The sequence below is a fragment of the Anopheles maculipalpis genome, chromosome X (genome assembly GCF_943734695.1).
Source record: "Anopheles maculipalpis chromosome X, idAnoMacuDA_375_x, whole genome shotgun sequence".
In the NCBI taxonomy this organism is placed as follows: domain Eukaryota; kingdom Metazoa; phylum Arthropoda; class Insecta; order Diptera; family Culicidae; genus Anopheles; species Anopheles maculipalpis.
In genome coordinates this window covers 4,574,576-4,593,091 of record NC_064870.1, presented here as the reverse complement: position 1 = coordinate 4,593,091, position 18,516 = coordinate 4,574,576, and the positions used below count along the sequence as shown (strand labels likewise).

The following is an 18,516-nucleotide window of genomic DNA, read 5'->3' as shown; positions in this document are numbered from 1 at the left end:
CTAGTAGTCCTGCAGCTAAAAATTATTAACTGAAAAAAGACAAGACATCTCAAAATTTTATTCTTAGGCATTGGTAATTTAAACAAAGCCCTTATGCCAAATGTATAGCCACATTCACTTCCAACAAACCCTACACCGGTAACAATATGTTCCTTGTCAGCGGAATTAATCGATTTTACATTGCAATCTAGTTACAGACATGCGCCCTTGCTAGCACCCATCGCTTTTCGGAGGAAACGCAAAAAATCGACTTGCAGAGACAGTTTACACCTCTGCTAGTTTATGTGCGCGTAATCCACACGGAAGTTGGGATTTTTTCCGCGTTCTTTTGTAACGTAGCAGAGTGTAGGGAGTAGGAAGTGATTAGAGAAGGTTTACCAAGAGGACCTAAGTTGAAGAAAATATAGCAATATATGTGAAAGCAAAAGCCCACAGGCGTAGTAAACACAATGCACACAGCTGCTTTAGTTGGCTCAACGTTTGTCCAGATGCTGATGTTTTAAGTGTCTGGAATTCGCACGACGATGCGGTTGTGAACATATGCGTGTGTTACAAAAAAAAATGTATAGTTACTGAGTGTCTTTGTGTTAACAAATTCATATATCAAAGCAGGAATTGAAACAGCGCTTGGGGCTACCGATTCAAAAATCAAACAAACATCATTCAACAACTTCAACAAAGACTAGCAAGCTAATAGTTTGCAAATTTCCTACATCAGCCGAAATTAAACTAGGGGCGTGCGAAGGTGCAAACTCCTCGGACATCTGGATGATTCGTCCAGTTCTGTTTCACCAATCCATCATCTGTTTATCATTAGATATTCATCATCACCATCAGTGACATACATAAGTGAGGGAGAGAGCGAGCCTGATTAAATTGTGCAAATGATATCCTGCTGATGTGGGTGTTAGCTAGAAAGCCTGTTTAGCGTACAGCGTATGGTATGGTACATTAGCTCGGAAGGTGCAAGAAATTTGATACGTACACGATGGAGGAATTGCTAATGTCGATAGTGAAGGAAGCGATCGGTAGCAAGCTGCAAAATCTCAAACAAGCCGCACAAATCGCACACGGTAGGTATTGTGGATGCGCTAGCATATTCCAATGGCGTCCTCTCGCGCTGCACTGCAGCACGATACAATCGATATTTGAGTCGGCAACTAGCACACAAACACCGCATCGCACCGCATCACGCTAACTCTTCGTTTCGCATTCGCAGAGAAACTATCCCGCCAGCATGGTATGCACCGGGACCCATCCTACGAGTTGCGTTCCGTATGCTTTACGGCACTGCAAATGGCGCTGGAAACGAAGCGACCGAAGTTTATAACCTACGGAATGAATGGTTTGCACGTAAGTGTAAATACACCTGCTCCGCCTAGTGCGCTGAGCAGCGAAACCTGGTGCATAATTCAATCACTCTCCCCTACCATATTGTAGCGAATCATCCGTGACGAGCGCTTTTTTATTGGGCTAGAACCGGAAGATGACTCACTGTGGCTGCCGGCACAGTTACTGCGCGCCACCTCCAGTCTCTCCACCATCGCGAACGAAGATACCGTGGTGAACGTGCTGCGCTTGATCCTGGCGATGGCCTGCTCACAGACCTGCACCCTCAACGGGCGTCTGCTGATTGAGATGCTGTCCAAATGTGGCGAATGCTGGGAGAACGGTTCGCGGGCTGTTAAGGCAGCGTCACTGGCTGCCGGCAGTCAATGTTTGCGCACCTTCTGCGCCTTCCTAAAGGACGAGGCAGAGGAGATCATACGCCTGGATCCGACCGGGATCATCAGCCTCGGCATGGCGGCGGCCGTATATAACGAAGTGATACCGGTGATGCAGTGGCTGTGCAGCAAGCTGGTTGAACCAGCCACTGGCAGCACGAAAGCGAGCGATAATGCTGGCAACAGTTCGCTGTACCTGATGGAGTGCATACTAACGCTGGTAGTGTCGCTACCGTCGGACGTACACGCTAATCCACACTTTACGGCATTTCTGTGGCAAAAGTTCTGCCCCACCTTAGCGGCCACAATGGGTTCGCCAGGGCGTGTGAACAAAGACAAGAAATTTACTTACCGGTAAGGAAAACCACATACACTAGTTTGTTGGAAAAGAAATGGATACATTGATTCCTGTGGGTCCTCATTTTAGCGATGCAATACATTTGATCGAGAGCGAGAATCGAGGTTTCTTTACACGACCGGGTTTGGATGGTCCGCAGGCTCGCTGCATCTACTTGACAAGCATCCAGCTACTCAGGATAGCGGGTGCACAAGGTAGTCTTCGTCCCATGCTGGAGGCATTGTTCCACCGGATGCTCTTGCTGCCAGTGCCAAGTAACCGGGCGGAACCGTTGCGATATGCACGTGAAATTTTCAAGTCACCCGAGCGGCTTATCGATCTCGCCATCATTCTCTATCCGGACAAGTCCCAGAGCAGTAGTGACGATATGGCACTGTTCCGATTGTAAGTACTCGCCTGAAGCTGTAGCTTCAGGATGCTTCGATAAGCAGCATATTTTTTAAATCCCTCTTTTCTGTGATTATCTCTGTGCTGGGCTGGCTTTTGTTCTTTTTCGCCATCAAAATAGGTTAATTGACGCAATGGAAGAGTGTGCTGCGGCCTGGCATCATGGTAGTGCCTCTGTGTATGGGGCACTCAGCTCAAGCGTTGAGTGTGTGGTAGCATTGCTAGAAAGCCTCCAGGTTCTATCGTCCGGCAACTTTGATGAGGCACTGATTGGAGATCGGATTGCAGAAACAGTGAACGAACGTTACGCAGTACTTGCGGATGCCGACTACACGGGTCCACTGACGTATCAATCGATGACCCGGCTACCACCACCGTATCGGGACGCTGTTGCCGAACTGCGACAGAGTGGATTTGAATCCTCGTCAGAGTCCGACGCCGATGGGCCACTCGACCAGGGCACAATCGATCCGGAGCTGGGCTCGGTTGGCTCTGGTGATACCGAGGGTCCAGAGGACGAAACGCATTCGTCCGGTGACGATGTGTCGTCGAAAACGAGCCAAGGCAACTGGTTGTGGGCGCACATCGACGACTCCGGATCGAGTGGCCGCTCGGATGGTGATTGTGATAGACAGCATGCAAGAGAGTTTGCTGCCGTACTAGCGAGCGAACTGGTGCCGGCTCTGCTGCGGCTCAAAACTTCTATCGAAATTGACGAAGCGGTACAAGAGTTTGCCTCGCGTGTTTGTCAACGTAATAGTGCTACGCGAGGTGACGGTGACTACAGTGCGCTGACTGCGCTCAATGCAGACGGTATCTATCTGGCGACTTATTCCGCACTACTACTGGCACTGCAACTAGTCAGCGGAGGTCACTACGACGATGATGGAGGCGGTGGTTGCAGCGACGGTCATAAACCAGCAACAATTCCTCTAACCGAGCAGCAATTCGTCACCTCGGTGCAGAATTCTGGTATTCTAGTGTACTTGTCCGCTGCGTGGCTGCGGGAGCTGTACCAGTGCATCCTGGCGGCAAATCCATTGCAAGCGTTAAGCATCACGCAACGCGCTACCGATCAGACGGGCACCCATTGTGCTCTGCTCGATATGCTGCACGATGCGGGCGGTACTGGCCCAACGCAGATGCTCTCGGACTGGCAACGGCTACAGTCGGTGGTAAGGGTACATAGTGAGCAGACGGCCAAACAGCGAGCCGCACGTAAGATCGCTCGCCGTCTGCTAACTTGCTGCTGGGATTCGATGGTGGCAGTATTGACAGCCGGACTCGGAGAAGTAGACGGCTCACCAACTGCTAGGCTAGTAAAGTTGTCGAAAAAGACGCTCCGTGTACGCAAGGAAACACGAGGTTCGGGAGAGACACTGTACGCCCTCAGCCTGGACGGCCTGCACGCGGCAGCAACCCTTAGCAATGCGCTCAGCCTGCAACACCTGGCAGGGAAAATTATCAACCTCATTGCATCGAACGTGTGCCAGAACGCAGGTCCAAAAATTCCCGCCAGCCATGCACTGTCGATGGATGTGGTACTGTCGGGTGGACTTGAGCTGGGATCACACAGTGCTGACTGCTGGTTGCCGGTGTTTTCCGTCTGTCGACACGTAACCCAGCTAGAGCATGATCTGTTCAGTTCACAAAACAGCGCCACTAACGTTGGTAATGCGTCAGGCGTTGGACAATGTAAGGACGCTTCGGATCAGCCGTTCGGCAAGAGTGATGCACAGTCGGACAGGCAGCATCTTTCGCTGTACTCGGTCGATGAGGATGAAACGTGGTATGTGGCAGCATGCCAAATTACCTTTTTTGAAATTTTTGACAATGTCTCTTGATTTTTTTTCCTGTTTATCTGATCTCCACAGCGTCGACGTGTATAGCTTTCTTCAAGCGCCGAATACAAACGCCAACATCAACGTTATCACCATACTGAAGGCGTACACGGGCAATGATGCGGTAAACCTAACGCAGACGGACACAGCCAAGATGCTGTGCGCACTGTCGCATCAAGCGGACGTACTGTTTTCAGAAGCTGCCGAACGGTTGAGCCTGCCTGCCCTACAGCAGTTCCTGCGGAGCTTGTGCCGGGCGTCAAGGGAACAACTGTATCGCAGCACATCGCTCAAGAAGGGCAAAAAATCTTGGTGGCTTGGTCGCCCCTGGAAGATAAAGAATGATTCCTTGCCACTGTCACTGCTGTTGCATCGTGTTGGAGATGTCACACTAAAGGTATTCCGAGGTCCTCGCCCACTCTTGCACGTGCTTAAAGTTTGGGCAATTACTGGGCCACATCTGATGGATGTAAGTATCATATGAATCAGCCTCGGATGTGGGGATTAATTATTTCTCTACCATCTTCACTTTCAGGCTGCCTGTCACAAGGATCGTAGTATCTCGAAGCGGGCGATTGAATACATCCACGATATCATTACGGCACTGTTGGTAGAGCAGACCGAGTTGCCACACTTTCACTTTAACGAAGCACTGCTGAAACCGTTTGAAAATTTGCTTAGCATGGACTCGTGCGACATTGACGTGCAGGATCAAATCGTGGCCTGTCTGTACGAGATCGTAGAAGCACACCGAACCGAGATAAGGTCTGGCTGGAGGCCACTCTTCGGTACGCTGCGTACAGCCCGCAATCGTCCGGTACATCTATCAAACATTATCGACATCTTTCGTGTGTTTCTCGAAACGGACAATATGCTGGTGTTTGCCAATGCTGGGCTGGATTGCATACTCTGTCTGCTGTCGTATCTGGAGATTTCCGGTAGCGGACCATCGGCAACCGACCATGGACAGTATCCAACGACCAGCTCGGAAGACATATCGCTAACGATGCGCTCAGGCGACTTTCTGTACGATGCGCTCAAGTTTCTTGAGCGTTGTGCCTCCATACTAGACTTTATGTACAACATGCCGCAATGTCCGAACATGCACTCGACGTACAAAATCAAGGGTATTACCTATACGCACATCATTGACGCCAACATACCGAACTCGATGGAAAACTTTACATTCTTTGGACAGGACTACCTGCAGAACACGAACGAACAGTGTATGATTAGCTATCGCTCGCTACACATCGACAAGGAGTCGATCCGAAAAATCGACGAGCTCGACCGACCGAGCGGTGTGCTGAAGGTGTGGTTCCTGTTGCTGGATGGTCTTACCAACTCGCTGATCGTGTGCCCGATTGCACATCAATCCCCCATACTGCAGTCTATCTTCAAACTGTTCAAGGCACTGATGATTAGTCCGGGAGTGGAATTCGGGTTCTACTGCATCAACCATCTGCTGATACCGATGATCCAGGACTGGCTGCGGTACGTGAACAAGGCGCAGAAAAACTGGGTGCTGATCGAGAAAAACTTTAAACATTGCTGCTGCATGACCACGGACCTGGTGGTGGACTTTCTGGCAAAGTCCCAATCGCTCGAAACGTTGGGAGATCGTGTGGTGATTGGTAGTGAGTCGTTGCTTGGCCACAGCACGCGATCCTCACCGCCGCCCGCATCCACCAGGCTCAACATGCGAGGCTCAACCGATGGGAAGTACCAGAGACAAGGCAAACCACACGAAGATGATCAGTCAGCTGGTAAGGCTTTCGCTTCAGCCCGTCTGCCCAGTTCAGCGATACTAGCACTGAAGCAGCTGTTACTGGTGCTGATCGAATGTTCGGCCCAGTCCCAGGAAACGATCGCAAGGGTAGGTGTGTCCTGCATGAAGCACATCATCTTCTCCGCTGGCTACATGTTCGATGAGGACCAGTGGGTGATCATTGCTTCCGCTATCCATCGGGCAAGTACGGTTTCGATGGCGCCCCTAAAGCAGCTTATTTTTGCGTTCAATCGCAACTCGAACAGTTTCTACGGAGATTGCGCAAACGTGAAGGTAGCCGCCCGGCGGGACAGTACACCCGAGGAACTGCAGAGGATTCATTCGTTGGCGCAGCAGGTGTTCCTGATGGACACGCAGCGAGATGCGCTCGGTGGACGCAACCTAGCCGTACCGCAGGAGGATAGATCCTACTCGTTTTTGCTCTATCCGTTGCAGTGCAATGGAGGAATGGCACCATCGGTGGCAACCTCTACCACAGGATCCACCCACACGACCGGCATACCCTCATCATACGGACTATCGGTGGACTGTTACATAATACGTATTCCTTATCGCAATTTAATTGTCGGCATGCTTGCCAGCCAAATGTTGTTGCAGCTGATCGCAAATATCCTACTCAGCGGACTGTCCAACGTGCCGAGCGAGCTAAATACCTGCTTCTATAGCAGTGGTGCAGAATCGGCCGCCACCGGTGCTTCAACTGCGACTCCGCACAACAATCCCAGCAGTTCGAAAACGCTGTTCTATCTTGGCCAGAATAGCAAGGAGATACTGCTCCGTGCCCTGCGCCAATTTCTGATCGCTGCAGTCGAGTTCGATACCAGGCCCGGCTTGAAGTTTCTGATACAGAAAGTGTCCGGCATCGATTATGCGGCCAATTTGTATAAACAGATGAACTCGTCCTGGATAATACACTACATGGCGCTGGTTGACATGTATCTGAACAATGTGCGCATACACAACCTCACCGCTGAGGATGTACGCTATCTGTTGAGCTCCTGCTGCGATCAGTATTCGGCCGGCTTACAAACCTCCAAGGGTGACGAGAAATGTATCCATTATCTGTTTGCGCTGCGTGATCTGTGGGAAATGATTGCGGATCACTTCATCCAGCATTTGGAAAGCGATCGAGAGTGCAACTATGCCCGCAGCAAGCCGTACAAATATACGGACGCTTGTGAGGAAGCGGACGGTCAGTACGGTGAAACCCGGGACGGTACGGAACCGGGCATCGTATACTATGCGGATCAAGGGAACGAGGACAGTGGGCAGCAGGCGTCTGGTAGCCTGAAGCACAGTAACGAAAACATCCGGAAGGTGGGTTATGAAGGAGAAATTGTCAGCATTCCTGGTAGACGCGAACCGCGCAGTCTGTCCCACCATCCGCATCATCCTTGCTATGCGCCCAATGCTAATGGACAGACAGCACACGACCAGCAGACGAAAGAGTTCGAAACACCGAACAACAATCACCATCAGCAGCAACCGGATGTGGTGGAACAGCCAAAGGGTGCCAAACCGGCACCGAAAGGTGACAGTCAACCGGGCACGACGCCGACACCGGACGGCGAGCGTCAGAAGCAGTCGATACCGCCGGAAATAGAACAGCAGCGTGCGCTCAGCATCCAAAAAGACGTGTCGCATAAAACATCTGCCTTAAGACAGCTTATCGTCGCTTCTATTGAGTTGATCAAGCTTTTGCCGAACGAGCAGTCCGAGTATCTGCAGCTACTGCTAACGCCCCGCATCCGGGAAGCGTTTCACTTTGTCGAGGAAAAGAATCCGTTCCTTTCGTTGGACGCACAGAATTAAGACAAGACAGGTTGGCAGATTGGATATCGGGTGGGAAACACATTCCAGCATTCCGCGCAGGGGAGGGGGAATTAAAGCCGCATAATTTAGGTGCTTCAGCAGATAACATTGGAATTGCTACATTTTGTGTATATAATACCGCTCATATTATTGTACGGACCTATCATACATGTTGATTGCCGTCACTCGTGAAATATATTTCTCGATTATGTGGAACTGATAGCAGATTGCGCGTGTAACTGTCTATGCCGAAACTCCAGGATCCGCCATCTTCTGCCTTGGTAAGTTATCAACGCATAGCTACGCTCAGATATTTCTCCAGCCCCCTGGAAGGTACATATGGGGGTAGGGCTGCTTGTCGATTGACCTATAAGTAAGTGCCAGCCAGGTCGCTCCGATCTCGGGCAATGCTCTCAGTGCACGGAGCCCCGGACCACGTTTGGCTCTGCTCGGGGCTCAGGATTAACCAATGGGCGGAGGCGCCAAGGGGCTCGCTGAACAGAGGGGAGACGGTCTTGCACCCACCACGACTAAGGGACCTCGGTTCAGGATGTCGATTCCCACCCCCTCCCCCCAACCCTACAATTTTTATGCAGATCCAAGAGAAGCTCGTATTGGATTTCCATGTCCATTCCGCCAAAGACCTTGATCTACCACTGCGTGTACTACGGCAACAGGGTTACTCGAGAAGCTTCTTTTTCATATGACCATAAATTACCCTTTTCTTCTCTCTCTGTTGCGTCCGTACTCCAACGAACACAAAAAGTCACCCTACTAACACCAGTGCACATAAACAAACACGCACTCTAAACGCAACACAAACAACACCGTCATCGTACGATGAAACGTCCAAATCATCCCCCGTAACATGAGTGTGCTGCAGTTGTGAAATAGCCAAGTCATAAGCGTCTGAAGCGTACAAGATAAAGGTTAGCCGAGTGCGGCTTACCGGAGTGCATTCCTGGTTTTACTCGAGTTTTTTGTTGTTGTTTTGCGTTTTATTACACTCAACCTTTTGCATTTTATCTTGCGTTATCTAAGCCCGAAGCGGATACCAGACCGGCACCGGTGAGTGAGCGTGCTAACGTTTTCAATTGCAGTAGGCGAAAATTTCAGTTCGCAACAATCGTCATAACACACAGCGATGGAAGGCAAGGGTGAGCTGGTAAAGATTGTCGGTGCCGTACTGCTGCCCCAGGTGGGTGGATACGTGAATGGGAAGCTCACACGTAACGAAATTCCCGGCTGGTACAACCAGCTGAAGTTTCCATCGTTCCGACCACCGAACTGGCTGTTCGGGCCCGTCTGGCTATCCCTGTACACCGGTATGGGGTACGCTTCGTACCTGGTTTGGAAGACGGGCGGCGGCTTCGGTGGTCCGGCACGCATACCGCTGATGCTGTACGGTACCCAGCTAGCGCTGAACTGGGCCTGGACTCCCATCTTTTTCGGGATGCATCAACTGAAATGGGTAAATATGGCTCTTCCTCGGTGATTCGTTTCCAACGCTAAGCTCGTTATTTGCTTTTTCTATTCCAAAAAACAACTAGAGCGCAGTGGAGATTGTTGCCCTTACCAGCTCGGTAGCAGCGACCGGAGTTGCTTTTTACAACCTAAATAAGCTGGCGGGATATCTATTCATCCCCTACTTTGCCTGGTGCGCGTTTGCCAGCGTGCTCAACTACAGCATCTACAAGCTGAACACTCCATCGACGGCAACGATCGAGGAAGTAACCGACGAATCGAAGCAAAAATAGGCAATAGTGTCTACCGTCTAGGTTATATGTATGGCATCATCACAATCATTATACAATCAACATATGGGTTCGTAAGAATATAAGGAAGATACGATTCCTGCCATTTATATGGAAAAAGCATTCCTGAATCCGCCGACTGTTGTGTGTTCCCTTCTTTCCGGTGTTCAAATAAGCCGTACACTTCATCAATTCGTCACCGTCATCAATCTACCATTAAGGCACATTGCAAAATTCCATCCATCGAATCTACTAGAATATTTGTTCAGCAAGATTTATTTGCCTTAAGCATTAAGCTGCCTATTTTGTTTTGTTCGAGTTTTATGTTTCATGTTTACATTTTGCAGAAAAAAAACAACAAACCCCCAAAAATTGATATTTGATTGTGTGCGTGTGCAAACGAATTGTCAACATCTTGGCTGAGAGTGGTGAATAAATTATTATTTATTAAAACAACTAGAATGGAATTAAAAATATCTACAGAATGTGGTGTGACTGTCGAGAAGATTAACACATTTGAATTTTTGTTCGAAAATCATAAAAAAAACTAAATCCAACCGCCAAGGAATATTTTTTTAGGTCTTTCTCCCATATTCACCACCCACTTGCATGTGTTTACCTTGGTCAATGTAATGGACAGCATCCTGAGTTTTTTTTTTCAAACTGTCAACACAGCAAAGTACCATCAAACAAAACAAACTCTATCTTTGCAACAAACAAATCGTCTATCAAAAGAAGTAAGGTAAGTAATTAGATAGTACTTACACATTTTAAAAATATAGTTAACATAGTACCAAGTTTGCGATGATGCTCCCACGTGGAATTCCTCACTACAATTGTTTCTTTCTTTCCTAAGTGTGGTGCTGCACCGTACTTGCACCATGTCCGACGAGTATCAACATGTAAGCAAGAGCAAACTAAAGCTAAAAAATGATTCCGACGCAAAGAAAAAACACAAGAAAAAAGATAAGAAAAAGGATAAGGAAAAGATTATGCGAGCCGTGCTCGAAGATCCTGACCAAGGGGCGAAGGATCGCAAGCGGCAGCAGCAGCAGCAGGATGCACAGGCTGGTAGCACATCCGTAGCAGGAGGCCGCACACTAACGAAAGCGGAGGAATCGTTTAAAAAGATGCAGGAGAAAATGGTAAGCCTTTTGATTGTGGCCCCTCCCAACGTAACATACGCTCCAGAAATTGTCGTTCAATTTCGTATTTTTTTCGTTTCATTATTGCAGCAAAACAAACGGATTGTGGAGAAGGCTCAGATGACGCACAAGCAGCGCGTAGAACTGTTCAATATGCATCTCGACAGCTTGACGGAACACTTCGACATACCCAAAGTGTCGTGGACGAAATAGGTCGCTTTGCTGTATTATATATGTTGTTTTGTGTCGTATATTGGCGCATTTTTTAACACACCCTTACATGGGAAAAGGTCAATCCAGTATCCAAGCAAGCATTGGTATCAAAAATGCCCGTAAGCCAATGAAAAGAATCGTTCGAATAAAGGTTAATCTTTTTAACTTTACCATTTATTTTTATGAAAACAATTAGTAAACCCTATTAGAGGTACTTTTGCCGCTACTTTTGGGTACGGCTGAACCCAACTAAAAACAATATTATTTTCTAAACAAAAATTTGAAAATATACTCCCTGTATATTTTTTTTACATGGTGTACATCGTGATTAATAAAAAAGAGACCAACAGCGATGTAAGCGTTTAACCTTCATTTCCAAAAATAAAAATTGAAAATTGAATTAATTAGTATAATGAAAAACAAAGGTTTAAAGTTTTAGCTGTATGATAGACAAAATGTTCTTTCAAGGCATTCCAAAAAGTTTCAAGCTGGATAGCTCCATTTTAATAAATGATATTGAAAAATAAAAATGCAAAACATAGGATGCGTGGAGTGGTCATCGAAATATAGGTTATTAAACAACAAGCTTATTAAACAACAATTTCGATCGAATTATCAATAATTCGTGTAATTAACTGAATTGTTTTATTATCAGAGCCATGCGTTCTGATTTGTGACCAGCTAAAAACGGGAAGTACGTAAGGGGCATGTCTTTAGGATAACAATGATTGGAAATGCTGCTAAATGAATACGTTAGTCTCTTTGGCAAATAAGCTGCACCCCATTTTGTTTCCTGTCCATGTATAAAATTAAGTATAGCGAGGATACGTCTTTTTTTCTTCATCATCACATTCCTTTAAAAAAACAGGTTTACCGAAAACTTAACAACGAAATAAATGTTTCGTAATTTGGCGATCTTTTCTCGCATTAATATTACTATCTGTCTTTAGGGGCGTGTTTGTTTGCGAAATGCTATTTCCCTAGGGCAAGCACTGCTTATCCTTATTCAGTACGGCTTCATTCCTTAACGAGATTGCTTTGATTTGTGTCGCTGACGTCAGCTGTCCGTTTCGGGTAGTGTGCGATTGCGTCAGTCCTGTTTGATTCTCCTATGTACACCTACTTACCGTGTATGAGTATACTAAATGTGTATTCTCGCATATAATGCTCTAAAGTTTGCATTTGCACGTGATGCAAGTTTGAAATGGACATCGCTGACGGTTACTGTACAGTTGGGTTACCGGCACGTTCGCGCTACTACTAATTGACGGAGCCACGCGCAGTGTCCGCTTCCATTTGGGCAAACTCACAAAAGGCACGGATTCTACGGCCAGCCGAAATTGATGCCCGTGAGGTGATAAAACTTTTGGTTGAATGGCCGATAAAATTCGCGCAACCGGTCAATGGCAACACTGTCTATACGGGGATGGTTTCGTCCCTTCGTTTTCCCGAGACAGTGCGGGCTGGACCGTTCCTCCGACTTGAGCAGACACGGGAAGCCTTTGGTGGAGTTAAAGTAAAAATGTTTCTCGTTCACCACCCGCTTGAGGCCCAAAAAATCTTGCACACGTCCAATCTCGACGGCCGGATCGGCGATCAGTCGTTCGCCGCTGACAAACAGTAGCTGCGATAGTGGGAAGCATTCGAGCCACCGTTCGAGGTACTTGGCGTACACACCGATCCGTACCGGACCCCAGCTCGTGTCGACGACACCACCGGCCGATCCGTTCGTAAAGGCGAGCTCCTCGAACCGCTTCATATCGCGCTTCTTACTCTTCGCTTGTGTGTAGTCCGAGATGGCACGTGTGACGGGGTCACGGACCACCACCAGCAGCTTGGTGGCGGGATTCATGTGCCGAACCCGTCGCGGTGCTTCCCGCGTTATGAAGTAGCTGGGCGTTTTTTCCATCGTTATCTGACCTTCGATCGTTGGTGGCATGTGGTGCCGGTACCAGGCGAAACCTTTCGTGTAGTGTCGGTCGAAGAAGTGCACCTCACAGCCGGCCGCCCGCACGTCCGGATGCAACCGGACAAACTCCAGCAGGGCCCGCGTGCCACTCTTCTTCACGCCGATAATGAGCGCATCCGGCAGGTGGCGCGATGGTCGAAGACCCTGCTGGCGCAGGAACCGATACTTGGGCGAACCGTCGGTTGTGTTCGGCGATAGCAGCCGTAAAGTGGTGGCCGTCTGCTTGACCGTGTTGTCATCGACCAGCGGTACGATGCGTACAATCGAGCCAAGAATGCGAACGTGTGGCAGCGGAGTAGATGAGGTGGTCGATACGGTCACCGTAGATGCTATCGTGAGAGCAGCAGTCTGAAGTTAAAGGAACAAAAAAAAAAGCCCCAACCCGGAAAACGAAGGAATCTTTAGTAGAGTGTGGTTACTGATATTATCGATGAGTTACCTGCTTGAAGCTGCGATTTATGCCGGACAGCAAACAGGCGTGGAACGTGTATAGTACGTAGACCGCACACATGATCAAACCAGTCGTTACTGCGATCGTGCGGTTGAGCTGCTTGTGCTGCATTTCTGCTGTAAAACAAACAAGACCAAGAGATATCCTTTTAAAGCATACAATCAAGCGGTTTGTTCCCTGTTTCACAAATATAAAACTATTACTGGTACGCTTATCAGCCCCATAGAACTGTCTAGATTGTCCGTCCGCGAACGGCCCGGTGAAAGTTCACTCTTCATATATATATATATAAACGACTCGTTTCCTGCAGGATTTACGACTTCGCCAGTGTCGTCTGTCTGTTGGAATGTTGATTGTTTTGCAGCTGATTTTGTAGATATGTCAATAGATGTTCTGTTTATGTTGTCGGTTTCTTGCCATTTGTTGATATTAATAAATAAACATTTATTTATTTTGTAATAATTTGTCTACAAATTCAACCACCAAGATAACGTGTTTACGGCAGGCTCTAACTAGGCTGTTCCACTGAGGTAGGTGTAAATGTTTACAGCACAATGGTTTGCCAAAGGACATTAGATATGTGATACTGTTAAACACATGCTAAAAAAGAACACAATATTGCCTACATTTAGGCGTACAGTTTAAACTGGAGGAAACGATGCTTCCCTGCGTATAGCTTGATTAGAAAACACCAAGGAAGGCTTATTTAAAAGTTTTGACAAAAATGCAAAAATCTTTTTAGTGTGTTTACAGATAGGATTGAAACACAAATCTGCATATAAAGCGATCGACAAATAAAATAAAGCCATAAACTATTCACCAGCACATCAGGTAAAATCTCCGGGTGGGTCATCTGGGTCATCGCGAACAAGTTTTGCTAGAGTTTAGTGTAAAAAAAGGCAATGTCTTCTCCATTTTAGGACGCATTCCTATCCTCCATATTTAACCATATATGGCCATGTACAACATTTACAAATCAACTTACACGAAATAATAAAAAAATGGTAGCCATGTAAGGGAACTCGTTTGAATAAATGAAAAGAAAATCGATGTTGAAAAAATCATAAACATCAAGCACGTGGAAAGCATTTGCGAAGCAAGAGAGCAAAGCAAGCTAGAGCTTAACCCCATTGTGCCCACCCATACATAGAAGAGAGTAGCAAGTAATCTGGTGTAGAATTTGGGGTTAAAGATTTGGCACGCATTGCTACACAGATTTGTGGAAAGGGGGCGAAAAGCTCTTCCTCCCCCAAAACCGAACTCTCCTACCATAGCCGTGGGAAAAGGTTATCGATTCAACGTCAGCTTCTCTTAAGATTCGAAAACACCCAGTCCGAAAGAGTCAGTAAACTGAGGTAGTTTGTAATTTTACCAGCAGCAGCATACGGTGTGTGCGGATGTCAACAACATAATATTGGTCCTGTCGACCGAGCAATGGCAAAGCCCAAAAAGGTTCCGTTCCAAAACAAACCCGCATCGAGCCGAGAGCAGTGAACTCTCTCCTTGCCGCACATGGTTTGGAATCTTTAGCCCAATATCGCTAGCGAAGTTTGTTGGTAAGGACTCCTCAGTAAAGCCCTTCGACCAACTGGGTTTCGCACTCTCTATCTCTCGCTCTTTTGGTCTCTCGTGCTCTAGCGCCACGACAGCGCCACGAAACTGTTCAAGTAAACGCTAAAAATATCGCTTCCTCCGGGGCTAGAGTCAAGCGATTGAACGTTTTTAAAATGCCACACGCGTCCTGTGACATCCGCTTGCCGTGCGCCTCGTACGCCATGCACTATCCCTCGCAAGTTGTACGGTGTACGTGAGCGAGCAAGACCGTATGTCGCTCGAAGGCCGAACATCATCGTCCCTGGCCGGCATCCGCTTGCCACACGAAGAAGAAACAAGAAGCATAACAGAACCAAAAAAAAAATGGAACCTCTAGACATACAGCAGGAATCTTAATATTGCATAAAATATGCGGCAGTACTTTTCGCGATGAACTGTGGGCTGTGATTGCTGCCGTATTTGGTGAGGCCAAGGAGAATTGCTGCATACTGCAGCATCCTTTCCCTGTTTTCGAGTTCGTGTAAAGCAATCAAGTTAAGTAGCAAGCTGTGTCTAATGGTGCGTTCCTCTGGAACCTGTCATTAACCATGTCCCCTGTTCCGACTCTTTCGCAAAGGTTTTTTACGTGGTTGCTTTAGCCGGAAAGGTGATTTTCCGCGAGCGGATGGAGATGTAATGCAATTAATTAACTAACAAAAGCACCAGAGAATAGCGGATGCAGATGCTGGGGACGAGTTCTAACAGCTGGCTCTGGCTCTCGAGCCCGTGAACTTACCTAGTGTGGGTGGCTGCAGTTGCTAATGGACAGCTCCCACACATCCGGTTGCGGAGGCTGATGCGTTTTGGTTTGATAGAAGGTGGATGGTTGGATAAGTGATGCCGTGCACTGTTTACTACCTGAACGTGTTACTGCCCGCAAAGCCCTACTCAGTCGTATGCGCTAGCGAACAGGCCAGCTGCCGACTGTTCACACCGTACCGGGAGGACTGGGACACCCCATGCACTGCTGTATGACAAAACAACGCGTCAATCTTTACCATGCCCGAGACTGTGTATACGGTAAACCACCGACAGAAACACGCACTTTTCCACAAACAAAACGCACCCGAAAAAAAGCAACGAACCAAAAACAGCTATCCAGTTATCAGTGGTACGCACGCACTCGAACGAGCTTCATTAGGATCCAGAATTCCGACCGACTGCAGCAAACTTTCTAACCATCACGGGCCTTCACGGACGCTGCGCTGTCAAACAGTTCCTGGACGCTTTCTGCCGCACGAGTGAAATGCCAAGGATTTGCGGAGTTTCTGTTCGCTGGTCGGAGAATCACGAACGGTTCGCACGAGGCTGGCAGCTCTCGCGTCAAGTGCTCGTGCTGCCGCTGGCGAAATGGGAGAGCGAGAGAGCGGTTTTTTTGCCATTGCGGACTGGAGCACAATGGTATGCAACAGCATCCATCTAGGCAAACACACTGGGAGACTAGAGAGCGGTGTTTAAAAATTTATCTTTCCTTGTTGGACGGTTTCTTATCCTGTTCGGCAAGAACGATTCGTCAATAGCCGTGTTGTGTGATTGTGTCTTCGCCAAGAGGAACGATTCGTAGGCTAATCTACCATTTTTTATATCTATAATCTAGTGCGGGATTCATCGACCACATCGACAGCGTACCGACGAGTCGACGCCTGCCTACTAAACCCCTCCTCGACGTGATCCAATTCATCGTTTGAAGTGAGTTAATCTGGTCCGTGAATTGGAAGTCTGCCTGTCTCGGGTCTCGGGCATGGTCAGCTCTGCTTACAGGACCCTTGGTTTGAACAGACGCTTAAACTCTGACCAAACGGCCCCTTGATGGTTCTAGTCCCTGTATTGGCCGTCCCTTGGTGGAATATGCTAGCGTCGTACAGTGTCCTTCAGGTCCACATCTCGATCGAGTAGATAGGGAGGGCCCAAAACTTTTCACCCATATCCACCCTCTGTTCAGACACCGATATGACCGAACAGACTTTCTGGGGGCACCATACTCTCGAAAGCAGACATCAAATGACTCACTTTAAAAATATGGTTTCTCTATACAGATCACTCAATAACTCTGTTGGTTCTAGTATTAGTATAGATAAGCTCAGACTAACTCGACGAGATCCAGCCAATAGGCTCGCTTCGCTCCTCTACGCTGATGACTGCGGCATGCTCATCACGTGCTCCAGCCAACGTATCCTACCGGCATTGACTACCGATGTCGTTTACTAGTTTTTATGAATAAAAATACAAATAATCAGTAATAGATGCTTGAAGTAGAATGTGTAGATGGAAATGACGGTGTCAGATTTGTAGTTACGCAAGGAAAACTCTAGATTTGCAGGGTTGGGATGGTTTTACTTTATTCACAAGACCTGATCGAAGACTAACTTGTTCTTTATCTGATCCTTCTTAGTATAGGCCTATAAAGCGACAGCCTCTCTAGCTTTTTTTTTTGGGGTCTTTCTCTCATTTCTCCCATCGATCAGTGTGACTCTTATCCTACGCTTGTTTGGCTTGTTTGGTTTGGTTTGCTTGTCGACTTGCTTTGTTTTTATTTTTTAATTTAATTTAATTTGGCCTCATTTTTTTACCATTTGGCATAAAGTTTCATACTTTGTTTTTCAGTATCGGAAAGGTAACCCATTCTACCCTCCCTGCAGCTTCTTGAATCGTTATTAATTGTTAATTTACTCATTTAAAAATTTGACGGCTTACGCCATATCTTCAATATATATTTTTTTCTTCTGGATAAAATTGTCTTAACGAATCTTGTGCACGCTAATTCAATCTCGCTGTGGCTATCAGAGCTCTTTTAAATGTCCTCGTCTAATGCGGCTTCTTCTTGTTTAGCTTTAAAATAATTTACAAACTAGTTGCAATTCACATTGGCTGTGAGACATTACCTTCTCGCAACCGTGAAAGGGCACCTTTACCCGGTTGTGCTCGGACGTCCTCAATCAGATCGTTAGAATTAGTCGGTAACCGATCGTTTACACCACCGTGGCGTAGCTTCAAATATTCCCTAACACGCATAGTGTTCATTTCAAAAGCACAATGAAACTTTGCGCCGATTTGGCTGCTGTATCAGGAATCTTTTGGTTGCATTTATCGTTTTTAAGTGCGCGAAGAAGATGCAGCGTTCGCTGTTGGTTCGAGTGCAGTGCTGCTTTGACAATGCTCCATACTCTGCAAATTTTTTTCCGAATATCTAATTCTTCGTTTGAAAAAGAGTTCCACCTCATAGTCGTCTACTCTAAAATATTGTGTCGAGCCAACGATTTTGTACAATGAAATTATTCCCTCGCAAGAGCACACGGCAACTTTGGCCACTTTTCCTTTCCCGTTCCACGACATCTGGCGCATAAATTTGCGTGTGAACAACAGCGTTGTCATCAGCCACATCCTGTTCGAGCTGTATGCCTCCGTGATAACTCTTTTCAGCCAGCCGCTCAATGCGGTTTTGTACTCGCGATCGATCCGCAGCCGGCCGTCAAATTCCAT

The 18,516-nt window shown here is 47.4% G+C and overlaps 4 protein-coding genes across 5 annotated transcripts in view; 3 read left to right on the top strand and 1 right to left on the bottom strand.

Moving 5' to 3' along the window:
* Positions 1-7,911, top strand: part of LOC126561227 (brefeldin A-inhibited guanine nucleotide-exchange protein 3) — a 212,221-nt gene extending 204,310 nt beyond the window's left edge. The window contains exons 2-8 of one of the 2 annotated variants that reach the window (XM_050217311.1): positions 971-1,073; positions 1,220-1,353; positions 1,441-2,078; positions 2,152-2,466; positions 2,591-4,258; positions 4,344-4,779; positions 4,846-7,911. In XM_050217311.1, the coding sequence (XP_050073268.1) occupies positions 989-1,073; positions 1,220-1,353; positions 1,441-2,078; positions 2,152-2,466; positions 2,591-4,258; positions 4,344-4,779; positions 4,846-7,911 (6,342 nt within the window). In that variant the 5' untranslated portion in view covers positions 971-988. Of the gene's footprint in view, positions 1-947; positions 1,074-1,219; positions 1,354-1,440; positions 2,079-2,151; positions 2,467-2,590; positions 4,259-4,343; positions 4,780-4,845 lie in introns of those variants that run through there. The other variant, XM_050217217.1, reaches the window with a different exon arrangement.
* A 1,144-nt stretch (positions 7,912-9,055) lies between these two features.
* On the top strand, positions 9,056-9,668 carry LOC126560937 (translocator protein). Its single transcript, XM_050216891.1, has 2 exons — positions 9,056-9,382; positions 9,462-9,668. The coding sequence occupies exons 1-2, from the start codon at positions 9,056-9,058 to the stop codon at positions 9,666-9,668; spliced, it is 534 nt and encodes a 177-aa protein (XP_050072848.1).
* Positions 9,669-10,546: 878 nt separating this feature from the next.
* Positions 10,547-18,516, top strand: part of LOC126561365 (protein FAM32A) — a 58,985-nt gene continuing 51,015 nt past the window's right edge. The window contains exons 1-2 of the mRNA XM_050217476.1: positions 10,547-10,810; positions 10,901-11,023. Of these exons, the coding sequence (XP_050073433.1) occupies positions 10,547-10,810; positions 10,901-11,023 (387 nt within the window). The remainder of the gene's footprint in view (positions 10,811-10,900; positions 11,024-18,516) is intronic.
* Positions 12,340-15,840, bottom strand: LOC126558605 (heparan sulfate glucosamine 3-O-sulfotransferase 6). Its single transcript, XM_050214653.1, has 3 exons — positions 15,773-15,840; positions 13,432-13,556; positions 12,340-13,340 (listed from the first exon to the last, which is right to left on the bottom strand). The coding sequence occupies exons 2-3, from the start codon at positions 13,552-13,554 to the stop codon at positions 12,348-12,350; spliced, it is 1,116 nt and encodes a 371-aa protein (XP_050070610.1). The 5' UTR covers positions 13,555-13,556; positions 15,773-15,840; the 3' UTR covers positions 12,340-12,347.